The sequence below is a fragment of the Heterocephalus glaber genome, unplaced genomic scaffold (genome assembly GCF_053883595.1).
Source record: "Heterocephalus glaber isolate CG9 unplaced genomic scaffold, H.glaber_assembly_v1.0 deba00001578, whole genome shotgun sequence".
Taxonomy (NCBI): Eukaryota; Metazoa; Chordata; class Mammalia; order Rodentia; family Bathyergidae; genus Heterocephalus; species Heterocephalus glaber.
Genome location: NW_028258359.1, coordinates 578,999 through 605,432, shown reverse-complemented (window position 1 = coordinate 605,432; position 26,434 = coordinate 578,999). Strand labels below are relative to the sequence as shown.

General features: G+C 50.2%; 1 protein-coding gene across 5 annotated transcripts in view; it reads left to right on the top strand.

The window, feature by feature from the left end:
• Positions 1-26,434, top strand: part of Farp1 (FERM, ARH/RhoGEF and pleckstrin domain protein 1) — a 275,312-nt gene that overhangs the window by 241,076 nt on the left and 7,802 nt on the right. For 2 of the 5 annotated variants that reach the window (XM_004858630.4, XM_021239366.2), the window contains exons 14-19: positions 1,011-1,198; positions 2,184-2,273; positions 3,243-3,376; positions 18,887-18,968; positions 22,241-22,478; positions 24,692-24,822. In XM_004858630.4, coding sequence (XP_004858687.1) covers positions 1,011-1,198; positions 2,184-2,273; positions 3,243-3,376; positions 18,887-18,968; positions 22,241-22,478; positions 24,692-24,822 — 863 coding nt within the window. The remainder of the gene's footprint in view (positions 1-1,010; positions 1,199-2,183; positions 2,274-3,242; positions 3,377-18,886; positions 18,969-22,240; positions 22,479-24,691; positions 24,823-26,434) is intronic. The other 3 variants (XM_021239368.2, XM_004858631.4, XM_004858632.4) reach the window with 3 other exon arrangements.

The window sequence follows — 26,434 nt, the reverse complement described above, 5'->3', positions numbered from 1 at the left end:
TCGGAATCCTTCACAGTGTGCTGAGTAGCAGTGAGCCTGAAACTCTGTACTGAAATCTGAACGATCCTTGACCTTCTTTCCCTACCATGGTAACTTTGTTTACCTAACATTAGCGCTAGCCAGTCTGCATCGGAATTATGGACCTAAAGGTTAGGTCAAAACAAACAGATGAGAAGTACATTTTGAAACACTCCATGTAGCTTCAGTGGGCTGAGGTATAATTTGCATATGTATATTGGCTAAGAGCATCCTGTCATCTGTCACCTCCCTTGGCTGACTATAGTGGGTAATATGTATATATATTTTCACATTATGGAATATAGTATCCTTTTTTGAGCACCAACTGACTACCTGTTGCAAGGAGGAACCATGATAATGTAACAGCCTTCAGCTTGCATTTTAAATGACCACCATGACATGTAATGTGATACTAGTGTTTCTGTCCCAAACAGTGACAGACATGGAGTGACATCACCAGGTATAACAAGCTTGCTTCTGTTCTTTGTAGAGTGGGGAGTTAGTTGCTTGACCTTTCCGTTAGCTGTGACCCATTGTTACAAGACGTAGTTTGTCCTAAGTACGCCAGTCCTTAGTTGCCTGTTAGTTTAGTTCTGTTTTCTACTCATTTCTCCGTGTCTCCTTGTTTTATAGATGCTGTGTCTTTCTTGAGTAATTCTTAGAAGCAAAGGCAATAGTTAAGAGGTGAAAATATGGTTGTGGGCTGTACTATGCTCTGAAGCCATTTTAATTGTTACCCGTGCAGAATTTTCTGTCTTACCCTTAGTTATGTAACTGGGCCTCCATTGAATTATGCATACTTGGGTATTTTTACCATTAAGACAGCTGCAACTTAGGGGGCAAAAAACCTAGAAAATAATGAGTACATTAAATTTGCCATATGGTTGGTAGCCAAGGTTCTAAAGATTAGAAAAGGTGGAAGTTGTGAATAGAAATCAAATCCTAGAAGGAATTACTTTTTTTTTTCTTTAAAACTTCTCATCCCCAAACAGGCTCCCTGACTGGTAGCCCTCACCTTTCAGAGCTGTCCATCAACTCACAGGGAGGAGCTGTCCCTGCCACTGCCACCCTGTCTCCCAACCTGAGTCCTGACACCAAGCAGGCCTCACCCTTGATCAGCCCGCTGCTGAGCGACCAGGTGTGCCCGAGGACTGACGACGAGGAGGAGGGCCGGAGGAAGGTGCTGGGTGAACTTCCATGTGTGCGCGCGCGCATGTGTGCATGTGTGTTCACACATGCATGTGTAGGCACTTACTAAATGGGATGAGAAGGGAAAGCAAGATAAGCATACTATAAATGTACTACTTTAAAGGGTACAGTTCAGTACCATTAGTACTTTCTCATGTCCCCAAACCATCATCCCTATCCATCTTCAAGTCTTTTTCATCTTCCCCAACAAAAACTGTTCCCATTGAAGAATAATTCCCCATGCTGGCCAGCCCGTGGGCGGTCGGGTTGTCCCACATCGCTGTTGTGAATAATGCTGCTCTGAACACGGGTGTCCACGTACTTCGTGAGCCTTGGCTTTCAGTCTTCTGTGTCTATACCCAGGGTACAATCAGGTGGATTCTGGTGGGCAGTGAGCAGAACGGCAGGGAGCAAGGGACCTCGTCTTTGCTACAGTTCAAAGAGAAAGCGAAACCTGGTGGCGGGTCTGCCCTCAGGTCCCGCTGTCCGCCTGCATGATAGGCTCAGAGGACCCAGTCCCCATGGCATCACCAGCTGATTGCACCCTGTCGCTTGCTTCCCATCTAGCGACCCTTGGTATCCCCACAAACTCCGTAACTTCCGTTTTACAAGATTTCTTCAACACCCACACCACCAGCCCTGGCTCCAGGACAAAGAACCCTAGTTTCTCCTTGCTGTGTCTCCTTGAAGACTTACTTCATAATTGTTCCTTTACTAATTCGTATCCTGGAGCTGATGTAATATTTACGTGGAAGCAAACATTCTTAGACAATATTCTCACCACAGATATTCATTCTTTTATCCTCGTTCCCCTAACACAGAAAGGAGAATAAATAAGAGCTTATTTGCTGGCTGGCAAAAGATCGTGAAGTTAGTAATCCATCACTAGAATCGGGGCTTTCTTATAATCTGGACATTCTCAGAGACTGACATGAAAAGTGATTGTTGTGTCTCGTTTTCTCTGATGGGTTTTGCAGAGATTTCCAGCCGACAAGGCATACCACATTGCTAAAGAAGTGTCCACCACGGAGCGGACGTATCTGAAGGACCTTGAGGTCGTCACTTCGGTATGTGCAGTATTTCCTTTAAAGAATTACTCAATTTAGCTAAACTAATACTCAGCTTCAGGAGAGAAGCTGGAGCTAATTAAGCATTAGGTTCTCGGACTTCAGTTGAAAGGATTTTGGTCCTGGGTTATGGAAATTAAATGCTAATCGCAGATCTAATTTGAAATATACTCTGAAGATTTTATTGTAGTTTTAAGTGCAAAGGAAGGAAGTTCTTAGAGAAAATTAAAATCAAAGGTTTTACTGTCTGAACAAACCAATCCAGAACATTTTGTGTTCTGCCCATTGTCAAATGTAAACTGCTTACTTTTGCTCCGGGGAGGTCTCAGAATGAACAGGAACCTCATTTTGTCTTTGCCGATAAGTTGAGCCATGTCAGCAAAATCTACCAGAAGACTGCCTTTTATTATTGTAATCAATCCTGTTCAGTCTTGGGAGCAAAATCAAGGCATTCTGGGTGGCTTCCTGACCCCTGCATTGTGGGAGAGAACTAGCTGGTTGGAAGGTACATTGGAACACTGAATTTCTGTCCTCCCTGTGATGGGCCTTGTGCTCAGTCCTGTGAACACTGTGGGTCCCCCATTCCCACTCAACTCGATGACCTAAGGACTGTGTCCAGGTGGCCGCTCTGTCCCCTGGATTGGCCTCTTTCGTTTAACAAAGGAGCAGCGGTGGCAGTTCCCAAAGCACCGAAGCAAGAGGGTGGCGTCCAGCATGTTGGCCAGAAAGGAGGCTGGGATCCAAGTAGTAGCCTGTGTGAGGAAGTCCTCCTGGCCTGACAACCCGGGGGCAACTGAGTAAGCAGTAGCGAGGGCCGCTCAGCCCCTAGGGGAGGGAGTAAGGGTGGTAGCGAGGCCTGGTGCTCTTCTGTTCCAGAAGCTTAAACACTCCTTCGTGCCAGGCTCCTGGAATGCCACCAACATCCGTCATTCATCCCGACCCCTCTGATTTCTCTTTGTTCCTTCCCAGTGGTTTCAGAGCACAGTGAGCAAAGAGGACGCCATGCCCGAAACATTGAAAAGTCTGATATTCCTGAATTTTGAACCTTTGCACAAATTTCATACCAATTTTCTCAAGGAAATTGAGCAACGACTTGCCCTGTGGTGAGTACAGTTGTGCCTCCTCCTCGTCCTGTTTCGAGTGCTGCTTCTCTGTCGCCCCGCGTAAGCAGCAGGCAGGAGCAGAGTGGAAAGGCAGGACACTGGGTGAGGGCCAGTAGCTTTAAGAGGATTCTTCAGTTAAACTCGACGTGTTTTTAAGTCCCATCTTTACTTTTTTTCCCCCCACTCTGGCTTACAATTTTTCACAATGCGTTTTTTTTCATGATAATTATATGTGATTCTCAGAAAATAAGATAGTAATGGCTTTTAGAGGGACAGTGAGGATCGAAGGGAAGCTGGTGAAGGATTTGAGGAGTGTTGGTAATACTTCACTCATGCTTGCCTCACAGATACTTGTGAAATGTGTATGTGTCGCATGTGGTTTTCTGTATCGTATTTCACCGTATTTAAAAGTGCTTTGAAAAATACAAAGCCCAATGCAGTACACACACTTTTATCTTGATTTATCACATGAATGAACAAAGACATCCAGGGCAGGATTAAAAGATTAGGAATGACCTAAATGTCCATCAACAGCAGATTGGGTAAAAATAATGTTCAGTCTGTCCTGCAAATATAAAATAAGATGTTAACTTGGGGAGAAGAGGGAGGTACAAAAACATCCAGAAAAACTATATACTGTAGAATGCAAAATTGGATGTAACCTTAACTAAAGTGGAACCTTTTATAGAAAATTCTTACAGTTTAAAAAAAAAAATTATATGTGGAAAGACACATAGGGAGTTGTCTACTAAATATGCATTGTAGAAGTGCCAGGAGAAAATAGCAAAAGGCTTGTGTGCTTTTGGCAGCAGTGGAAATCTGTTGTGCCCTGCATCCTCGCTGCAGGTGACAACCCGGTGGAAAGTGGCCTCAGGGGCATTCGGTGACTAAGGCCAGCAGGAGCCCTGTTAGAGGCTGCCTTGCCTCAGGTGACCCTGGATCGTGGTCTTTATAGAGAGGCGAGCTGGTTCTCTGCTTTTCAGGCCAATGTGCTGAGGCTGCGCAAGCTCTCTGATCCTCCGAACAGTGTCAGCTTCTGTGGCTTTTACACCAGGAGCATCTTTCACGCGCAATGCTTGTTCCTTTGGGAGAACGAGCAGCTGGCTTTCCTAAGAGGCCCCAGGGGGCACAACACAGGCAGGATTGAGATACAATGGTACAAAGTCAACCTCGCTAAAAATGGGAGAAGAAAAGGAAATGGCATTTCAACTAGAAGTTTGGTGTTCTGAATATAAACCAAATAGCATTTTTCAAAATGAAAGTGCCACAAAATCTTTCACTTGCCAGACCTTACCTGAAACATGTGTTCTTCCATGTAGCCCCCTCCTTCATACAAAGGCGACTGATGCTCTCAAAGTGGTCAGGGACCTCACAACTCTGGAGAAACCAGAGTGTCCCCCTTTGTCTTGCAACCAATGGGACCTGTGTCATCACAGTCTTAGATACATTTCTGGAGGCCCAGGGCTTGTGAGTCAGAATCAGTGCACATGACAGATGATTTGTTGTCACATTGGAGAGGCCATATGTAGAAAATGGCATCAACTGGCAGTACCCAGGCAGCCCATCTTGATGGCTTTGGTTCCCACTTTATTTTGTTCTTGTTTTGGTACCGGGGATCGAACTTGGGACCTTGTGCTTGTGAGGCAGGCGGCGGAACCACTGAGCTAAATCCCTGGTCCTGGTTCCCACTTTAGAAGCCACAACCAGAGAACTTTGGAGAGCTGTCAGACATAATCTTGTTTCGGCAATAAATAGTATACTCATGGGTTTACATGGGACCATAAATCTCTAGCATCCTCAACTTATCTGTGAAAGAATATCCAGTTGCTTAAAGAGCAGCTAATATCATTTGATTCCCAAAGGGTTTTCATTACCATATTTCCAAAGATCTATAATTTCACCCATGTTTTACGTGGACATGGGAAAGACTCAAAGCTAGAGAGAGACCAGATAGTCAGTATGCTTTTCAAATTGACGTGACCTTCAGCAACCTTGTGACAATGGGGCAGACCACTGATGATGCTCATCAGGACTAAATGTAAAGTTTGGCAGTCAAGTTCAGCTAACCAATTCCTCCAGTACATGACAAGGAAGAGCTGGCTCTACAGGGACTCAGGAGGAAGGGCCAAGTGTGAGGGAGTTTAGTGGGAGCTAACAGACTAACAAATCACTGTCCTTTTTACCCATAGTTCCCAACATTGGCCACTCATTGAAATCACCTGGAACCTTTAAACAATATTTTCACCAGGAAGAACAGATGAGTGACATCAGAATGTCTAAAGGGTAGTGTCCAAGCACTGAGCAGCTCTCTACAGCTCCCAGGTGATTCCAGTATGTGGCCAAGGTGAAGAAATTTTACCCCAGACAATGTCTTGTTAGCAAGAGCCAGTCTGGAAAACAATCACTGCTTAAAGGCCCAGAGCACCTGCAGAACACTACCCCAGGGCCAAGATTCATGTTTCAGTTGGGGTAATGAGATTGCATGCCATTAAAAAATAATTTGGAGATGGTTTCGCCGCTTGCTGCGCAAGCACAAGGACCCGAGTTTGATCCCCAGTACCAAAAAAAATAATAATAATAATTGGAGGAACTACAGGTATTTGGCTTAGAAGAGAGAAAACTTTGGAAGGCATGATTCTCTTCATATACCTGTGGGCTGGTCCTATGAGAAAGGGGGTGAGTGTCTGCCTTATACCAGAGGACAAAACTGAAGCAGAGGAGTGAATTTCCAGAGAAGGACATTGTGTCTGAAAACAGGAAAAGGTTTCTTGAGCAGTGATGGATGTCATGAGTGCACCCCTAGCAGCTCTCATGCAGAGACCTGCTGGACATTTCCCAAAGTATTTATCTGTTGCATCAGGCCACAAACCTGGCAGTGCATCAGGGATATGAAAAATGCAGATGCTGGGCCCCATTCAGCCCTTCTGAATCAGAACCCTGGGGCTAGACCCAGAAATTGTTGTCTTTGTGTTACTTCTTGGGGTAACTAAGATGAATAATTGTTTTGGAACAGCTGTCCCTGTAGTACCTCTGGGAAGTTAGATTCTGTGGTTATTTGTTCTGCACTTCACAGACTGGCTATATGTTATTCCCTTGGACAAGCAATGGAAGAAGAAAGGCGTGGATGGATGGATGGATGGATGGGTGCTATGGGTTGAGTGTGGGCACTGTCCTCCAAAGATCCATATTTTAAAGGCTTGATCCTCAGAGTGGTGCTATTGAGAGGTGCTGTGGACTTTTGGGAGACCCAGAGGCCATTGGGGATTGTGGAACCTGGGTCTGACCTCTCTCTTTGTTTCCTGGTTTGAGATATCAGTACTCGCTCCAACAGGAAGTGCCACCATTGTCATCCCCCATCTTCACCAGAGGCCCAAAGCCATGGATGGGGCCACCAGATCTTGGACTTGAAATTCACAACTTTGAGCAACACAACCCTTTCCTTCCTTGGTACCCTGGCTTAGGTGTTTTGTTACAGGAATGTGAAGCTGACTTACTCAGTAGATGAGTGTGAGCCTGGCTTGGCCTATAGTGGACTTGTACCCTGTCTTAGTCACTTTCCTTATCACTGGGACATAAGACCTGAACCCACAACTTAAATGAGGAAAGGTTTATTTGGGCTCACATTTATGGTCTGTGGTTGGCTGACTCCAAGGCAGGATGGCACGGCAGAGGGGCTTGGTGGAGGAGAGCTCCTCATGGCATGGCACACAGGAAGCAGAGCGAGATCAAAGGAGGAGCTGGGGAGGGAGATAAATCCTTCAGGCCATGCCCCCCATGACCTCCTCTTCCAACCAGACCCCCTCCTAACAGCAAGTCAGCTAGAAGTCCCATAATCCAGTCACCTTCCACAAACCCCACTTAGGAGTGCATGAGGCCTTGGGGACTCTAGATAGACACCATAACACGCTCTTATTAAAGGAGGAGGCAGCACAGAGGCAAAAGGGCCAGGTCCTCTTGTAGGTGAGAGTGCTACATCCAGGGTGGGCACAGAGCTACTGCTGCTTTAGCCTTGGATGGCACGTGGGCCATTAATGCCTACACAGGACGGGCAACCTTGGGCTGCACACAGGCAGTGAGAGAGTGAGTCCTAGGCAGGTCTAGGAGTTACTGACGAGTGTGTGTGTGTGTGTGTGTGTGTGTGTGTGCAGTCGGTATGTGTCCATTCGTTTCCATATTGTCATGATACAATATACACAGGCTGCTCCTATGAGTTGAGTGGTTAAGATCCAAGGACCTGGCTGAGTCTCATTTTCTCATCTGTGAAACGTGGATCAGAGCTTGTACCTTACAAACTGAACGAGACAATAATTATAAAGGGCTTAGTGTACTTCACCCTCTCAGAGAAAGAGGGGAGTACTTTACCCCTCCTCCCACCCATAGAAAGGGGTAAAGCTGACCACTTTTCTAAAAATAAACATATTTTGAAATATAAATTTAAAAAAATTTTTATTCATATATGTTTGTAGTACATAATAATTACATTCCTTGTAGGGAGTCAATACATATGCATAAAACATGTTAATTCTTTTTACGTCCCCTAATTTTAGATTTAGAGAGGTTTCCATGACGATAAGAATTTCTATACACCCCTCAGCACCTCTCTCCCAGTGTTTAATTTTATTCACATTGCCATGCCAGAGTCATCAAAACTAAGAAACCAGTACTGGTACATTACTATGAACTAAATTCCAGATTTTATTCCATGATAGTATTTTCAGTTATAAGTGTTACTGTTGTTGGAAGCAAATCTAAAGTTTACCCTGACAAAGAGTTGCCCAAAGGTGGCACCTAAATGGCAGGCACCATGATTTTCCCTTTCCAGCCCTTCACAAGGCCCAACATGTTCCTCCATGGACAGTGGGAAATTCCAGGGCAGAACAAGTAGCAGGGAGCTTTCGGGAATGGTTAGGCCCAGCCCCACTTTGGTAAACACACCTGCCACTCTCCAAATGTCATCTTCTCCAGTATCAACACACCTGAGTCCGGAGTGGAGTGGATGCCCACGGCCTGTGCCGTGCTGGTGAAGGCCAGATTCTCCTGTTTCTTCAAAAACAAGGAAACTGGTTGGGTGAGTTCTAAAAACTGGATGAATACTTTTCCTTTTGAAAGCAAAGGACAGTTTACTCAGCTGTTCAAACACATTCAGAGAACACCACTTAAACCCAGCCTTGGGTGTTCCCTCCGATCCCAGCCCTGAGATGACGGGCAGATGCTGGGTGCAGGCTGGCCAGAACCCCCACCCCGGAGCAGATGAGGGCCTGCTTTGGTCCAGAGAACCTTCGTGTGTTCCCAGTGTGCAGCTCTTAGCTGCTGGGGACGTGGACAGACACAGATGCCTGGAACAGGCCAGGGGCACACACAGGTCTTCCAGGAGGATCTGCCACTTGAAAGCTGGGCCAGAGTCGCTTGAAAAGCAATGCAGAAGTCCAGCCAGGGAGACCACACAGATGGGATGTGGAGATGTCACTAAGAAGGAGGGCTCAGTGGGACAAAAGGAAGAGGAGGGGAGGCCGCCTGGAGCTATAAATGTGGATGACTGGACGCCTGGTCATGAAATTAGAAGATCGATTAATGAAGCAAAGAAGAGGGGAGCATACGAGGAAGGAGGAGCTTGTCCTTGATAAGGTCGTTTTGAGGCATCAATGACAAGGTCCTCCGGGCGGTTGGGAATGTGGGTTCCAGGCTGGAGAAAAGCATCTAGCCCAGAAGTGTGGTTCTGGAAACCATTCACAGAGAATCAAATCTTTAAGGAAGAGAAAAGAGCCAAAGACAGAATCTTCTTGACCGGGCCTTGTAGCAGCTCTCCTTCCATCAGAGAGGACTGAGGCAGAGCAAGAGCCAGCAAAAGAAATCTCGCTCTAAAATATTTTTCTACCAGCTCTTGGAAGCTTCTAGTCTTTGCATTGGGTGGCATTAAAAAAAAAAATCATCCGAGTGTCTCAGAAAAAATACACAAAGAATCACCATACAACCCAGCATTCCCACTCGAAGGTGTCCAGCCCAAAGAACTGGAAGCAGAGATCACACAGGTACTTGTAGAGCAAAGTTCACAGCAATGTGATTTCCAACAGCAGAAGGTGGAGACGACCCGGGATTGGCCAAGCACAGGGCGGAGGAGGGTCCTGGCGATGGAATAGCATTCAGGTTTTAAAAAGGAGGAAGTTCCCACAGGCGCAATAAGCCAGAGGTGAATGGGCAAAAACAGCAGTTTTCTAGGGCTACCCAGAGCGGTCAGCCTTATAGAGGGACGAAAAGCTGAATGGTGTAGAGCCGGGGGAGGAATGGGGAGACAGCGATACAGATTAACCGCGGGCTACCCCTTTTCTTACTCCATGGGGCCATAATTCCTACCCCAAGTGCTTTGCTATGAAGGACCCTGGCCCAACCCTGTACCAAAGTACACTGACTTGGGCGCCACGAACGCGTCAGTTTCTTTGAGCATAAAATCAAACAACAGTGCTGGAACATTCCATGGGTCGCATCCCACTGCCTCTCAGGCTTTCTTGTTTGTTTTTATTTTTGAGACAGGCCCTTGCTATGTAATTCAGGCTGGTCTTGAACCATGTAGTCTAGGCTGGCTTCAAATTCACATCAATCCTCCTGCCTCAGCCTCCTGAATGTTGGTATTATAGGTGTCTGGCTTTCCATGTCCCCATTGTCCCAATGCCACGAATTCATCAGGGAGCAGGGAGTTAGGGCAACGCTGCTGCAGCCCAAGAGTCCCGAGTCAGACTACAGCCCAGCAGTCACTTGACTGCATTGGTCCTCCTACCTGTGAAACCTATTTAGCTCTGTTCGGAAGCTGGACTCCCCTCTTCCCATCCCGGAGTCCCCATGACAGTTGCTGGCCTCCTCTGTCATGGGGCACTTGGCACCTGGAACTTCCGGCCTTCAGCACCTGCCTTCCCTGGGGACCTGTCCCGCACTGGAATTCACGATGACATCAGCTCACCCAAGCTCTTGTGAGGGCTCATTTTTATCATAGTTGTCCTCCTTTTCTGCCTCCTCTTCCTTGAAAAGATTGAGACCATGTACAAGTGGAAAACAGCCAGAAAGGTGAATAAACAAGGTCAGCTGCAGTTGTGCTGTCTCAAGACAGTGGCCACCCTGGACTGTTTAATAGTAATTTAAATGATATAAAGTCCAGCTTCGCAGGCGCACTAACCACGTGTCATGCTCACTTGCAGCATGTGGCTGCGGCTTCCGGGTGGGACAGCACACATGAAGGCCACTTCCATCAATGTGCAACCACCTGTCGGACAGTGTCAATCTAGGAAACCCCCTCCCCGAGTTGGCACAACTAACTTGGGGCCTGGTACACACCGGCACTCGGAGCAGCTACAGAGCATGCCTGGCAGTGCCTGGGCGCCAGCGGGGTGAAGTTGCTCAAGTCACTTCAAGGCCTCAAGGGTGGGCCTGCAAGGGAGGGCTGGTGGAGCTTTAAGCTTGCCAAGCCACGTTCCAGGACAGTGTTTGTGCCATAATGTTACTAGTAAACTAGTAAAGAGCCATCACTGTGTGCACTCTCTGCAGCTACATTTTTCCATACGATCTTATTAAAAAACAAAATGACAGCTGGGCCAGCTACTGAGGAGGCTGAGGCAGGAGGATTGAAAGTATGAGGCCAGCCTGAGCTACTTAGTAAGACCCTGTCTCAGAGTTAAAAATTTATAAAAAGCTAAGGCTAAGGATGTAGCTCAGTGATGGAGAGCTTGCCTACCATGCATGAGGCCCTGGTTTTGATCCCCAGCACCAGAAAAAAAAAGAAAAAAAGAAACCCAAGGTGGCAATTCACTGCTTATGGATGTCTGGTCTGTCACCTGTTTTTGTTAATAAAGTTTTATTGAAACAAAGCCATGCTCACCCTGCTACTTGGTATCCATGGCTGCTTTTGTGCTACATCAGCATATCTGAGCAGTGTGGCTGAGACTGTATGGCCAGAAAGCCTGAAATATTTATTATCTGGCTCTTTACATAAAGTGATTGCCAGTTCTTGTTCAAAAATAAACTTGCCCAGTGTAGGTATTGCTATCCCTATCCTATGATTAGGAAAATGAAGCCCCCTACCATGGGCACCCTAAGTGACAAAAGGGAGGCCTTGAAGTCATCTGGTGAAACCCAGGGCCTCGGCCTGGGACAGCAGGGGGAGCAGCAGGAGCAGCAGAAGTCGTGAGCAGGGAGCTCCTCGAGTCTGCATGGCGCTGGCCCTGTGACTTGGCCTGCAATGGTATTTAGGTCTCATACCTAAGAAAGCGAATTGGAACTTTTCCTAATCTCATTTTATGGCAAAATGGGCACAGCAGGGAGGACAGCATCAGAGGTGACCCCCTGTGGAATTCGGAGCCTGTCTGTCCTCTCTCTGGAACTGCAGCAAAAACAACAGTAACAGCCGGGTTTGGTGGCGCACACCTGTGATCCCAGCATGAGGGAGGCTGAGGCAGGAGGATCGCCACAAGTTCAAGGCCCGCCTGGGCTACAGAGTGAGACTGTCTCAAAAAACAAACAAAAAAATGTGTCACACACATTGCCTCGACTAATCCTCACAACAATGCAAATGGCAGGTACAGAGGAGGAAACTGAGGCACAGCAAGATGAAAGCGTGGTCAACACTGGTGAGGGACGGAGTTGCATCAGCCCCCTCTGGCTGTGACGGAGGTCTCCAGGGGCGCCGAGACCATCGCATCTGGGGCAAGGCTCCTTCCATGGTGATGCCGAGGAGAGCTTTGGATTGCATCCCTTAGACTGGGGGAGAAGAAAAGTGGCTTTAAACTTGACAGGTGGTGTTTCTGCAACGCGCACTGAATGCTTCCCGCATCTCAGACAGTGCTCAACCTGTCCGTAGATCGGGTCCTTTCATCGTTATCAGAACTCTCAGGCAGATGCTGTTACTGTTTATCACTGAAGAGGAGAGGAGATAAGACTCAGGCTGTGTAACTTGGCAAAGGTCACACAGCAAGGCAGAACTGGTTTCTGCACCCAGGTAGCCTGGCTGCCACTGTGCCTTTAGTCCCAGAAGCTTTGAGTCTGACGTTTAGAGGACAAGAACCAACTCTAGGACACAGCTTCGTTAGGGTTCCCTTGTAATAGGAGAACAAATGGGATCTGAATTAGTCAGTGCCTCTAGTGCACTGCACTCCTGCCATCGCCAACAGTGTCCACGCGGTGCCAGACTGGGGACAGGGACAAGGAAAGGTCACTTTCAGTCCTCGGCTGGGCCGATCAAGGTGGGCACCGGCTCTGCGCTCCAAAGCCTGGAGATGGGGCGTGTGCTGCAGCTTCGGCCCTGTAGGGCAGACTCAATGGCAGGCAGCCCCAAGTTCAAATCCCAGTTCGGCCCCTGCTTAGCACTGTGTGGCCAGGCAGGTTCTGGAACCTTTCTGACGTCCCCTCCCCTTCTAGATTTATAGTAACAACACAGAGAATGACATCTTAGAGGAGTTCATAGGCAGTTTCAGCAACACCGTGGCATCTGACACAGTCGCTAAAGCCCGCCCAACACTGAGCCAGCAGCCCCCTCCCTACATGCCTTGAGCTGTCCCGAGGGCAGAGCTGGGCCTCGAGGGGTCCCATCCACCCCCAGAAGGACTGCCTCATCGTGCACGTCTCTTGTTCAACAGGAAAGCCCCAGACGGGCTGTGAATCCTGAAGTCACCAAATTGTCCAAGATCTTATTCCAGTTATTCAACAAATAGCCATCGTGTCCCTGCTGTGTGTCGGCCTCAGGGGTGTCTGTACAGCATAGCACCCAGTGTTGCCAGGCATCTTTAAAGCATTTAGATTGTCTCGTTTGACCATCAGAACCATCTGCGGGTCATCCTCATCTCTCTATGGAGAATGAGGCTCAGGAAGAGAGTGTTTGTGAAAGGCCAGGGGTACCCGCTCCTTCCCCTGCAGTCTGCAAAGCTGGGGGAAGGGAGGTGGCCTCCAGGGCCCTCGGTCCATGGAACTTTATGCCGGATGGAAATGTCTCACGCCTGCCCCATCCAGTATGATAGCCACAAGCCACCGGAGGTGTATGGTTAGGGTTCTCTAGAGGAACAGAATCAATAGAAAACACACATAGAACTATGCAAGGGGATTTATTGGGTAGGCTCACAGGATCAGGCGGGAGAGTCCACACCCGTGTGTGTGTGTGTGTGTGTGTGTGTGTGTGTGTGTGTGTGTGTGTGTGTGTGTGTGTGTGTGTGTGTGTGTGGTGCTAGGGATGGAACCCAGGGCTCATGCATGCCTGGCAAGTGCTCTACCACTGAGCCACATACACACATTGCTTATTTGTGCAGAATGAATGTTCCAGGCGGGTATTTGGTAGCTGTACGTGACACATCTTCATTCTTTTTATGTCTCCTCCTTCTCTCCCCTAATATCTCTTGGTCCCCTCCGTTTTGCAAAAGATCTCTCTCTCTATTTCTTTTGTGTTTTATTTTACTCTTATTTATACTTTGGGTTTCTTTGTTGTGCTTTAAGAGCAAGCTACTTCCCTTAGGAACAAACAAAAGTAATTCTTCGATTGCCAGAATTGCAGGTGGGTTTCTCTTCCACACAGAGAGAGAAAAATGCCCCAGGTCACTGGCCAGGGTGGCATGGCGTTTCTCTTGGGCTGCGTCCGTGCACACATTGTTAGCCATGGGATTGAACCTGGCTGAGGACTTGGCTTCATCTGGATGCTGTCAGGCTTGCCGTGACTGGGCGGTCATTTTTGCTCCTCTTAGCAAGCCGAGCTGGCATTGTGCCTCAGAAGGACGAAAATCGCACCTTAAGCAACCTAAGAGTGGCACTGTTGGCCACAAGAGTGGCCCCGAGCTGGGTTCAACGAGGACTCTTAGTTCCACATCTGTGGAGATGTGAACCGAATTCAAATTAATGGCATCTTCCTTTCTCCGGGTTTCAGACAACACTACAATCTGTCTAAGGACCCTGAAATCCACATTTATCACCTGTGGTCAGTGTGTTATATTATGTGTATATTAACAGCCTCTATTACTTTGGCTAATTTAATTTTTGAGCCCAATACCCGGCCCTCCCCTCATATTAATATAATATTTGTATTTAGCCATCTGCTCTTCACACAGGGTCCTTTTCCTTACACGACACACAGCCATACGTCATCACATCCATCTTTGCTTCTTTTTCATTTAGAGTCACAGAAACTGCAGGGCGGAGGGGAACAGAAACTGATGTTTGATTTACAATTGGAACTCAGAGACTTCCAACAACGAGATCTATTCTGATCTATTCAGAGGACGTCCGGACACGGACACAGGCACGGACACGGGGACACAGGGCTGGTGGAAAAGGCGGCCTCTAGCCCCAGGCTGCATGATTTGTTTGAATGAACTGAGATGATTCTTCCTTTTGTTTCGAGGAGGAGGGCATGGCTGGGTGTTCCGTAGATGAGCTCGGGAAGCCTGGCACATGTCCCTGTGAGCTTGCTGGAGAGGCCTCTCCTTAGAGATGTCCCCAAAGCTCCCCTCCTGTCCCTGGTGGAGACCACCTTGCAAGGGTCAGCACACTCACTGGAGAAGTGGGAGATCTTATTGTCACAAGGTTATCTGCATGAATTTTGTGTTGACCTGCATTTGGAGACATGAACAGGAGGGCAAAGTGGTGGTTTATCCTGGCTGGCTTGGCTACCTGGACCTGCAAACTGTGGACATGTTCCTCGGTTGTTGGCAATAAGGCCTGCCTCCCTGAGGGCTGCTGGGGTGCAGACTCTCAGTCCACCCTCCCAGACAGCCTTGCTGAGAGTCAGGCTCGCCCACTGCCAAATGGTCACTCCATGTCCTTTTCGTCCTCTTCCTCTTCCTCGTCGGTCAGCCTGCCAGTCAAGAACAACTAGCTCACACTGTCAGGAGTGAAGTGTTTGAACAAGATCAGAAAGACTGAAAAATGCAAAAGTGTGCCTGTATGTGCACTCGTGTGTATGTGTTCAACCCTTTGCCAAGGGCCAGCATAGTTGCCCCTGGGAGTAAATTAGTCACATTGCACGGGTCAGAATGTAGCACGCAAGGCAGTTTCTCCATAGATTCTCCATGGATTTCCTGAGGGAAGTTGTCAAAGGAATTTTCATCTTCACTGCCACATGGTAATTTCCCAGCTAAACGTGCAGTCCGCCTTCCAGCTGGGACCCTTCCCCTGTGAGCCAACACCCGGAAGAGCTGATGGCATAGCCATCATTACCTTTTCACGTTCTTGATTATAAAATGACCTTTTAGCTCCTCTTCATTTCAGACATGTCTGGGTTTGCAGATCTGTAGAGGTGGGCAGACAGGAAAGTGTTGCTTTCGGGTGTGGGGCTGTGTCCCGTCCCATGGGCTCTGACCTGGGATGGACGCTGCAGGCCTGAGGCTTGCAGTGTGAGGGGTTAGGGACAGGCGCCATGACGTTTGCAGACACTTCAGCTCCCCAGTCTGTTCCCACAGCTCCCTTCTTACCCTTTGTTTGTTTGTTTGTTTGTTTTGGGTACTGGGGATCGAACTCAGGTCCTTGCGCCTTCGAGGGAGGTGGTGGAACCACTGAGCTACATCCCCGGCCCTTACCCTTTTTCTAGTCTTTATTTTGACCTAATATCTCACTCAGTCATTAAGTTGCCCGTCTGGCCTTGAACTTTCCATCCTTCTGCGTCAGCTCCCCAGAGTGTTGGGAGGACAGGTTGGCATCGCCACGCCTGGGACCAGTAGATTTTCTTTTAATATATAGCTGGAAGAGGCAGTGTGATGAAGGAAGTCTGGCTTCCACATCGCTCTCCTCCAGCCTCGGCACTGAAGCCCTCCCATCTCTTCCCTGTCAAATGGCACGCCCGTTTGGCAGTTCCCAGGTCCAATGTGAAACCCAGGAACTAGCTACGTGGCCTAATTGAGTGTGAGTTCTCCTTCACCCCTCATGACGTGTGGCATGGAGTAGCATCTGGCCCCTTGGCCTTGGCTCTGGGTTGTCCTCTGAAGGGAAGATTGGCTTTGTTGAGTGTGGAGGGCAGCAGGGAGAGGAAAGAGCTTTCTAGAGAGCAGCAGGCACCCGAAGGCCTGGGCTTCCTTCTGCACCAAGTGTTGACTGGGAAGAGCAACCAGTAAGTTACCAACCAAACCTGGTCCCAAGGAACGATCGGCAACATGACCAAAAGGTAAACTCCTCAACAGCGCTTGAGTAATAACTAAAACTCTAGAGAACCCCCGAGCTGCAGGCCGCAGCGCTCAGCGCCGAGCTGCAGTGTCGCCCAAGTTGGCCTGGGTCCACATCAGATGCTGGATCAATTCCTGGTGACCCGGTTTACGGGGAGAATTTGATCCTGGGGCTGGGAGTGAGGGAGAGGGACAAGTGGAAGACTGTAGGAGTGGAGCTTGGGGTGGAACAGTTAACATCCTCAGGGACACAACAGAGGAAGAGGGTTGGGTTGGGGAAATGGCCTGAGCCTGGAAGGTCTCGGTCTGACTGCTCCTGGGGTCGTTGGCAAGGACCCTCTGGAAGGTCTGGGAAAGAGGTACAGGTGTGGCGTCCGAAGGAACGGGTGAAAGGAGGGTGCCCTCCCGTGGGCTCTGGGAGGTCACAGGGTTTGTGGCCGGAGAGAAAGGCTTCCTGGGGCTGGTAGGGGCAGAGGCCTGAGGCAGGAGGAGCAGGTGGTAACTGTCCTTGGAGCCGCGTCAGGGGCGTGACCAGAATAAAACCCAGGTTTTATTCATTGAGTTAGGTTTTTTGAGGTAGGGTCTAGCTATGTGTTCCAAACTGGCCTTGAACTCACTGTGTTCTAGGCTGGCCTGCAACTCGAAGCCACCCTCCTGCCTCAGCCTCCTGGTGTTGGGATCACAGGCGCGCGCCACCACACTGGACTGGAACCTGTGTGTCCAGAGAGGAGGAGTGCTGATGAAGGCAGCCCAGAGGCAGCACAGCGGGGAGGAGTTCTAGGTGCAGGGAGAGAATGGAACAGGATTAGAAAGCTATGCTGGGCACCACCAAGACCGGGTGTGGTGCACGCCTGTGACCCCAGCACCTGCGAGGCTGAGGCAGGAGGATCGCCAGCCTGGCCTCCACAGCAAGGCTTGGAGCTGGAATGCCCAGGAAGGGAGGGCGTGGTCAAAGGCCCCCTCTCCTTCTTCCTCCCTGCTCCCAGAGGAGCTCTTATTACCTTAAAGGTGGCCCTCTAATGTGCTCCGAGCTACATGGCTCACCGGAAGCAGCGGAATACATGCCGCCACTGGCTGGCTGGGCCGGGAAGCCACAGTGGAAGGAGATGGCCCATCTGGAGGCAGAGGTGGGAGGGAACCCATCCTGGTCGCTGGAGGCTATTAGTGCCCACACCTGGGGGTCTAAGCCACGGACCCCCCTCTTTTTCTGCATTGTGTGTTTGTACTCGGGATTGAACCCAGGGCCTTCACACTGAGCTACACCCCCAGCTTTTCTTATTTTTTATTATGGGACAGGGTCTCACTAAGTCATGGGTAGCCCAGGCTGGGTTTGAACTTGCCATCCTCCTGCTTCAGCTTCCCATAGAGCTAAGATTAAGGCTCACACCGCCATGCAGGCTTGTTTTGTCTGTTTAGTGCATCGCTTTCTTGAACCTTCGTTTCCGGCTATCCTGAACATTGGTTCTGAAGATATTAGCTGGGTTGATGCTTGTTTGAATCTGGGAAGGTCTCTTCCCATCCCTGGGCAGATTAGCAGATGTGCACGGGCCAGACTCAGAAACCGGGCGCCCTGGGTGTGAGGACAGGCTTGCTGCCTCATGATCACACGCAGTGGAAAAGGTGGTGTCTTTGTGCCTCAGCTTCCCTAGCTGTAACAGGTACCTCCTAAGCTTGCTTGAGGATGAAATGAGTCAGTGCCTGTGACATGCCGAGCATGCTGTCCGGGCACACGGGAACAGTAAACACTCAGCCTACCGGTATTGCTGGTCATCTCTCTGGTACTTAAGCCCCTGAATTGTCAGTGTGAGCCGAAGCCCTGGGCTCTAGGGGACACGACTATGTACCCAGGTACTGAGCCACCGTGATCCCTCGACAGCCCCTCTCCACCCACCCTGTCATTTCCTCCCTGATAGGTTTCTCTGCCCGAGGGCTTCCCAGGCAGTCCCCTGCTTCAGTCCGAGGGCTCTTGGGAGCAGAAACCTTGATTTGAGGGCCACGTCTTACTTCTCACAAGTGCTGTTAGCACCCACCAAGCCCACAATCCATTTCCTGAGCCTATTCCTTCGAGTGATCTTCCTGCCCATCTCATGATGCTGAGAGTCACCCAAGTGTGCATGAAAGAAAATTAATGTGAGACCCAACTAAAAGGTTCAGAAACTGGCTCTGCCCCATCTGCTTCAAAGCATTTGTGGAATTCTTTGTCTGCAGACACAAGGGGCATTTCCAAGAGTCCATTCACTACTAATAAACTGTGATCCCAGGCAACATAGAGGTGGCGCCCAGGGAGGGGCACGGCAGGTGCCAGGCGGGGAAGGTGTCCGAGTACCTTCTGTGAGCTAAGTCCGGTGCGCATTCCAGTGCTGTTTTCCCTGCTAACTCTGGCATCTGCTCGCAGGGAAGGCCGCTCAAACGCCCACATCAGAGGAGATTACCAAAGAATCGGCGACGTCATGCTCAAGAACATCCAGGGCATGAAGGTGAGCTGGTGGGGTCGGGGTAGCCCAAGGTCCCGGGCCCAGCAAGGCTGGGGCTGCAGGCATCGCTGGATCTGCACCAGACAGGACGCAGCCAGAGGCCAAGGAGTAAAGGATTCTTACAGCCTTTCTAGATAATGCTATTTGGGGAAAGCACTTTCAGGAAGCTCTTTTATTTATGTATTTATTTTGGGTACCAGGGATCGAACTCAGGTCCTTGCACTTGCAAGGCAGGCGGTGAAACCACTGAGCTAAATCCCCGGTCCTCTACCACATTTTTGAAATCTACTTCATCTCTTAGAACTGAAAGTTTTAATTTTTTCATTTTCAGTGTAACTGGTTACTAATTCCTTTAATGCAGGGTGTTCTACTTTGCTGACTTATCTTTGGACTGTATCTCCATTTACATTTTCAAGCAGTCTTCCTGCATCCCTGCTGCCCAGAGCCACGTGGCCTCCGTTACTAGGAAGTAACGGCTCCAGGAAGGCTGCTGCCCATCCCCTACTCACTGGGCTTGGGGTTGACCCCGGGGCCGGGAACCTGCTAGGCAAGTGCTCTATCTACTCTGAGCTACTCTCCCAGCCCTTCCTGTTAATCTCTCTTATCAGAGATCAAGAGCGAACTTACCTGACCCAGATTCAGGGACACATGCCGCAACTCGGGGCCACCTCACAGAGAAGCCATGGAAAATATTTGCAGAATCCTCTGCAAAATAGGGAAAGCTGAGCTACTCCAATGCTACAGTCTCTTCAGGCCCAAAGCTGAGGTTGATGAATGAAACTCATGTCACAGTCACATGAGTTACTGAATAACTGAAAATGAGATGTGTAGCCAATCTTTTCAGCTCTCCACGGGAGTTTCTGACATTAGTTCTACTTTTCAGAGCAGTTTTAGGTTTACAGGAAAAGAAGCAGAAGGGCCAGGGATTTAGCTAGTGGCACTGTTCCTGCCTTGTAAGTGCACGGTCCTGAGTTTGATCCCTGGTACCGCCAAAAAAAGAAAGAAGAAAAAGAAGCAAAAGAGTTCCCACATCCCTGCCCCAACCACACAGACTGCATTGTTACAAATATTTTGCACGGGTGTGGAACCTGTGTTGAAACTGCTCTCCCTGACCAAAGGCCACAGCTGGCATTAAGTCTCAGGTCATGTGCTGTACGGTTGCTGACAGAACAGTTTCACTGCCCTCAAACCCCCTACCTACCATGTCGCCTGTTCACACCCACCACACATGCTCGTCACGTGCCATCTCCACGGATTTACCTTCTTCAAGTGTCCCGTGGTGGGAATCCCACAAGATGGTGGCCTCCGCAGACTGCTTCTCCACCTCTCCCCTGTGCCATGATTTGAAGCTGTTCCACTTCCACATGACTTTCCTCCTAAGACACCATGTTATTTCCCAGCTGGTCCAGCTCTCCACTGTTCCCCACAGCCTCCCTTTGCCTAGGATCGTACCTTCCCAGGGGAGGGTCGCCATATGGGAGCCTGGGACTCCGTCACAGGCCTTGAGGAACAAGGCCTGCCAGGCTCTTCCCCCATGCCACAGGGACATCCTGCTGTGTACCAGCCCTCCTAGGCCTCTTTGCCAGATACCTGCCACTGCTTTCCTACCAAGAACTGCCTTCCGTCCCCCTCTCTGCTAACTGGCAGGAAAAAACCCTACAATTACACCTGCCTTCCTTCCGTGCGGGGGCCCTGGCCTGCGCTCCTGTGAGCTGGGCATGTGCCCATCAGTCCTCAGCTGTGCTGGCACGGGGAGCTTGTTTAGATGGAGGCTGTCACACGTGCTCGTGCTTGTGCACTGTCACACCTGTGGTCCCCACAGTCCCCCCCCCCCCATGACATGGCCAAGGGGCTCGGCCTGGGATTCCCCCAAAGGTCAGATAGCCCAATCGTGGTCTCTAGCCCACATTGTGAATGTCCCCCTGCAAACATCAGCCCAGGTGCACCAGGGTGCTTGGAACTCAACGCAAAGGAAGGGGTCCCCTGGGGTCCCCGCTGTCCCCTGGTGCCCAGGCCACTGCCTCCCTGGCTGGCGTCACACCCTTGCACCTGCGCCCCCCGAGCACCCAGGTTTACTCCTCCTGGCTCGCCTTCCTGCGGGGTCCCCTGGCCTCCCAAGTCCTCCTTGTTCCTCAGTGGTTGTAGAATGCTGCGCAACCTTTAACCCTGAAGAGGACGGACTCCGCCCTGGTCCGGGGCGATCTTTCCAGACTTCTCCCCACCTGCTGTGTTCTCCTCTGCATTCCTGCCTTGCTTCCTTTGCTCCTTAGTTCACACAGGCAGGAATTACTGTTGACTGATGCCCTCGTTCAAAATCAAATAGAGGGCTGGGCTTGGCGGCACCTGCGTGTAATCCTGGCTACTCAGGATGCTGAGGCAGGAGAATCGCCTGAGCAATTTAGGGAGCACCTGTCTGTTGTGTGTGAGTCCCTGGATTCCATCCTGAGCACAACAGCACCAGCAGCACTGTAGTTCTGCACTAGAGAGGCGGGGACAGGGGTCCCCAATGCCTCCCTGTGCGTTTCCCTATAAATTCTGGTGAATCTGTTTGGTGAACAGAAAGTTTGTAAATAAGCCAGCAGGAGCACCTGGGTGACAGCCGCTGCCATTGGCAGGTACAGCACGAGGAGCAGGAGGGTAAAGGCGAGGGCCTCAAAGAGAGGCTGGAATAAACCCAAACCCTGTGGGACAAGTGGGGTCCTCAGCTGGGGGCACCGAGTCCTCTGTCCCCCCACCTGCCCGGGGGTGCACTGCACTTTAACACTCCTCCACCAAAGGTGGTGCCCTGAATCTGCCACCACCACGGTGCCAGGGGAGTCGGGACCCTACGGAATCCTCACCTCCCAAGGTGCAGCAGCATCCGGGCTCCGGGTAGCACTCAGTCTCTTCATGAATGAAGGGGTGAGCGAAACAAATGTGTTTTTGAAACTATTTGATGTTTATTGAAGGCTCTGGTCTATGTGTCATATTTAGAAGACAGCCACAGGTCCCCCTCTTAAGCTCTGTCCATGTGGTGCCCCTCCGTGTTGTCAGTCTCGCTGCAAAGGGACATTTATGCCTCTAATGTTATTTATATGGTTCATATATTTTATAATATACATGTACTTTAAACTGCTCGACACCTTAATGGAGCTTTTCAGTTGATGCACAGAACTGAAGTGATGAAATAAGTGGTAAAATATGAAAAATACAAAATTAAGGAAATTAGATAAATGTAATGAAAGGAGGGTGAGTGGAGGGGGCGGACTGATCAGCCCCTGTCCCCCGCCCCATAGCACCTGGCGCCTCACCTGTGGAAGCACAGCGAGGCCCTGGAGGCGCTGGAGAACGCCATCAAGGGCTCGCGGCGGCTGGAGCACTTCTGCCGAGACTTCGAGCAGCAGAAGGTGTGCTACCTGCCGCTCAACACCTTCCTCCTGCGCCCGCTGCACCGCCTCATGCACTACAAGCAGGTGCTGGAGCGGTTGTGCAAGCACCACCCGCCGAGCCACGCCGACTTCAGGGACTGCCGAGGTGAGCGCCCCCTGCAGGCCCGGAGCGCGCGTGCCGGGGTGGAGTGCGGGGACAGTGCAGATGCCACCTCCCCCATTTCTGTAAGCGGATGTTCCATGTTCCACGACATTTGGTCTCCCGGAAGAGAGATGCTAACGGCCGCTCCCACCCCTCTTCCTTGGCACACATCCCTCCTTTGAGCCGGGGTGATTGACGGCAGAGGGAGTAGCAATGCCATGAGACCTGCACTGTTGTCCCGTGTTCAGATAAGGAAACGGAGGCTCGGAGTGGGAGGGGACCAGCAAATGCCACTGAGACACGTGCTTCCCACTGAACCCGAGTCGTCCCTGTGCCCTATCATGTGTGGTCTGTCGGAGTTTGGGCTCCTCTGCCTTTGCCCCAAGCCCCTCAAGGGCTGGGGCTGCTCTCGGAGTCCCCTCCAGCCAGGATGGGGTGGGGGCACTTTGGAGGTGCCCCTTGAGCAGTGCGCGGATCTGCCTGTCCTGTCGTATGTCAAGGCCCCATCTCTGCCCTGAAGTGTTAGAAACACTGTCCTGTGACTTAGGGCACTGTGGCATCTTCTAGATAGGTCTTTTCCTACACCCAAAACCCTGGTGACCCCTGTCTGCCTCGGGCTAACATCTAAAGGCTTCCTGCCCTTATGAACCCCTCAGGACCTTATCTAAGAGTAAAGGGAAGCCAGGAAGGGGTTGAAGAGGGGCATGATGACATCGGGCTTGTTCCAGAAAAATCACTGTCAGTACGTGGGACACACAGATGACTTCTACAAATCTGTTTTTTTGGGGGGTTTTTTTGGTACTGGGGATCGAACTCAGGATCTTGTGCCTTCAAGGCAGGCGGTAGAACCACTGAGCTAAATCCCCGGCCCAAAGTCACAGTTATGCAGTAATTCCCTGAATTGACTTTTGGATTCTTTTTTTTTTTTTGGTACCCGGGATCACACTTGGTACCCTGTGCTTACAAATAGTTTTTTAAAAAGACAACTGAGTATTCTTGGCAAAGTAAATTCAGACAGTTGCAGTTCAAACAGGGGAAGAGAAATGCCTCATGACAGTGTGTTTAAAACAAGCCCTACTGCCTCCCGCCTCCACTGCTGGCTGCATTTTATTCCCGCTGCTTGGGGTCGTGCCAGTTCAGCTGGCCGTGGACTCCTTTTCATCCCTTAAGCCTCGGCCTGTGCCTGACCCTGAGTGTGAGCCAGCCTCCCTGCTTCATCCGATGGTACTGGCCAGGGATGGGATGCCCGAAACCCCTTTCCAGCCCTGAGGATCCCACCGATAATCAACCTGAGGTGGAGTTTGGGTTTGCATGTGCCCGCCCCCCAAGCCATCTGCAGCCCACTTGGCCAATCTGCATTCTGTATTTCTACAGTCCCCTGTGGGAATAGTTTGTACTCAACAATGAAATGGATAAAAGCATTCTGTGATAAGCCAGGAAGCACTTAATTTTTACCCCAGGCAGAAAACAAGAAAGCTAAAAAGTGCTTCTCTTCCAAAACTGGGGTGCGGGAAAGGAGGGACACAGTGTTCTGAAGACTGAAGACCCAGGGCAGGCATTTGCTGTTTTTCCTTTGCTCGAACCCTGGGGATTTGTGTGCCACCCTAATTTGTAGTAATTGGCATTCACTGGCTCCTTCTGCGCACTGCATGCCTACCAGTGTAAGGCAGATGTTGCCTGTATTGGAAAACAAAGTGGAATTCCTTCTTGCAGTTGTCTTGGTAAACAGCATGGTTTCCACAGAAGGAAGAACAGGTCAGGCCAGGGATTTAGCTCAGTGGTTCCGGCACCTGCCTTGCAAGCCTAAGGACCTGAGTTCGATCCCTGGTACCAAAAAAAAAAAAACCAGGAAGTAGCTGGAATGCTAGTGACCCCATAGTCTCGGTATCAGACCCACAGATCCATGCAGACTCTGCCAGATCTTACTGTGGGCAGGAAGAGGACAGGTGGGAAAATGCCTACCTGGGCACAAAACCCAGGGTACCTTTATTCCCTGGATGCCCTCAAGTCACTCTGATTTGGGGACAGCAGTGCAACATGTGGCCCATGCTGGGGTCATGCCCACAGCATGCTCTGTGGAGACCAAAGTGAATCAGAGTGGCACATCATGTGAGTCATTGTTGATTATGGAACGCTACAAGGGTCTTCCCCGAGGAAGGCCTCAGGAGAGGGGCTGAGGTGGTGGCGGCAAGGCCCGCACTCCCGTTTCCCCACAGCTGCGCTGGCAGAGATCACAGAGATGGTGGCCCAGCTGCATGGCACCATGATCAAGATGGAGAACTGCCAGAAGCTGCACGAGCTCAAGAAGGATCTCATTGGCATCGACAATCTTGTGACTCCAGGAAGGGTAAGGACGGGTTGGGCGGAACAGAAAGCAGCAGACGCGCTTCAGGAGTGAAAGCAGACCGTTTTGCCTGTGGACTCCCAGGAGAAAATATCCTCTCCTGCCACCCGGGAGGTCCCTGGGAAAATAGGACAAAGCCGTGCACAATCTGCACACTGAGAGGAGCGAGCGCAATTCTCAGGCCTCGGCTCCTTACTGATTTGCTTATTTACTTTCCGTCCTGCCACATCCCAGGGAGGATTTAAAATGGCATACTTTTAACAATCCTGATAAATGAAAATGGAGGAAAGAAGAAACAGATTATGAAATGGTACTATAAATGCTGGGCGTGGCGACACACACTTGTAATCCCACTACTCTGGGAGGCAGAGACAGGAAGATCGCAAGTTCGAGTCCAGCCTGGGCAACTTAGTGGGTTCCTGTCTCACAAAAGGCCTGGGGATGTAGTTCATTTCACAGGCCTTGAGTTCAGCTCCCAGACACACACACACAGGTGATATGAAACCAGAGAAGCAGTTAGTGCATGAAAGGATGAAAAAATAGTTTTAAAGGTGTGATTTTTTTTTTTATACATAACAATTTTAATTCAAAATCAAAATAATCTCGAACAATTCAGGGAGAGGTGCACATTATGCTGTTGCCTTGGACTGTAGCACCTTGGAAGGAGTCCCCACAGGGGCCAGGGCTTTGTCCCAGATCAGTGGGGTGGAGCAGGTGGCTGGGGCCTGCCTTCTCGAAGCAAATCTCCCTGTGGGCCCTCTGTACCCAGAGCTGTCCTATTCAAACCCTGCCCCACCCAGGCTCTGAGGAGAAGTAGGGCCTCGGATCTGCTGGGGGCCTCCTTTAACTTCAGCCCAGGACCCTTTTAGTCCTATGTAAAAGCTGGGAGTGGTAGCACACACCAGTCCATAATCCCAGTACTCAGGAGGCTGAGGCAGGAGGATTGACAGGAGTTTGAGGCCAGCCTGGGCTACATAGTGAGTTCGAGGCCAGCCTGAACTAATAACGAGATGCGCCACGAGGGAGGGGCCTGCAAGTTTGGGTATTTCTGACGTGTAGTGAACTGGAAAACACTATGGAGGGGGGCAGAGTTGTGCAGTGAGTTTGGGCTAGAAATGAGAGATGCTGGGACTGCGTCAGCTCTGCTCGCGAGACCAGGGCGATCAATGTTACTTCCTCTAAACCTTGAACCTTGGTGTAGAATTTCTCATTTGGAAGAAATGGTTTCTCTGTGTGATGAAAAGCACAACTGAGTGGAGTAGGCGGCTGTGGGTTCAAATTCCTCTCTCGGAGATCGGTAGGGTGAGGAAGATTCTGTAAAATGCCACAGCACCTGTTGTCTTCCTTACAGAGGGGACCGAGCCCACACTTCCCGTGACGCCCTGGTGACGTCACCCGGCACCGTAGTAAGGCACCTCAGCCTCTGACACCCACAGGCTGCCCAGGTGTCTTTGTGCTACTGAACTTCAGGCTTGTGACAGGAGCCAACACAAGCCCTGGGTGTGTTACACACACACCACGTGCTCAGCAAAAGGGGTCATCTGCCCGGGGCCTGGCCGTCCTCTGGCGGCCAGGGAGTGTGTGAACCCTGGGGATGAAGTGCATCGTCTTCCAA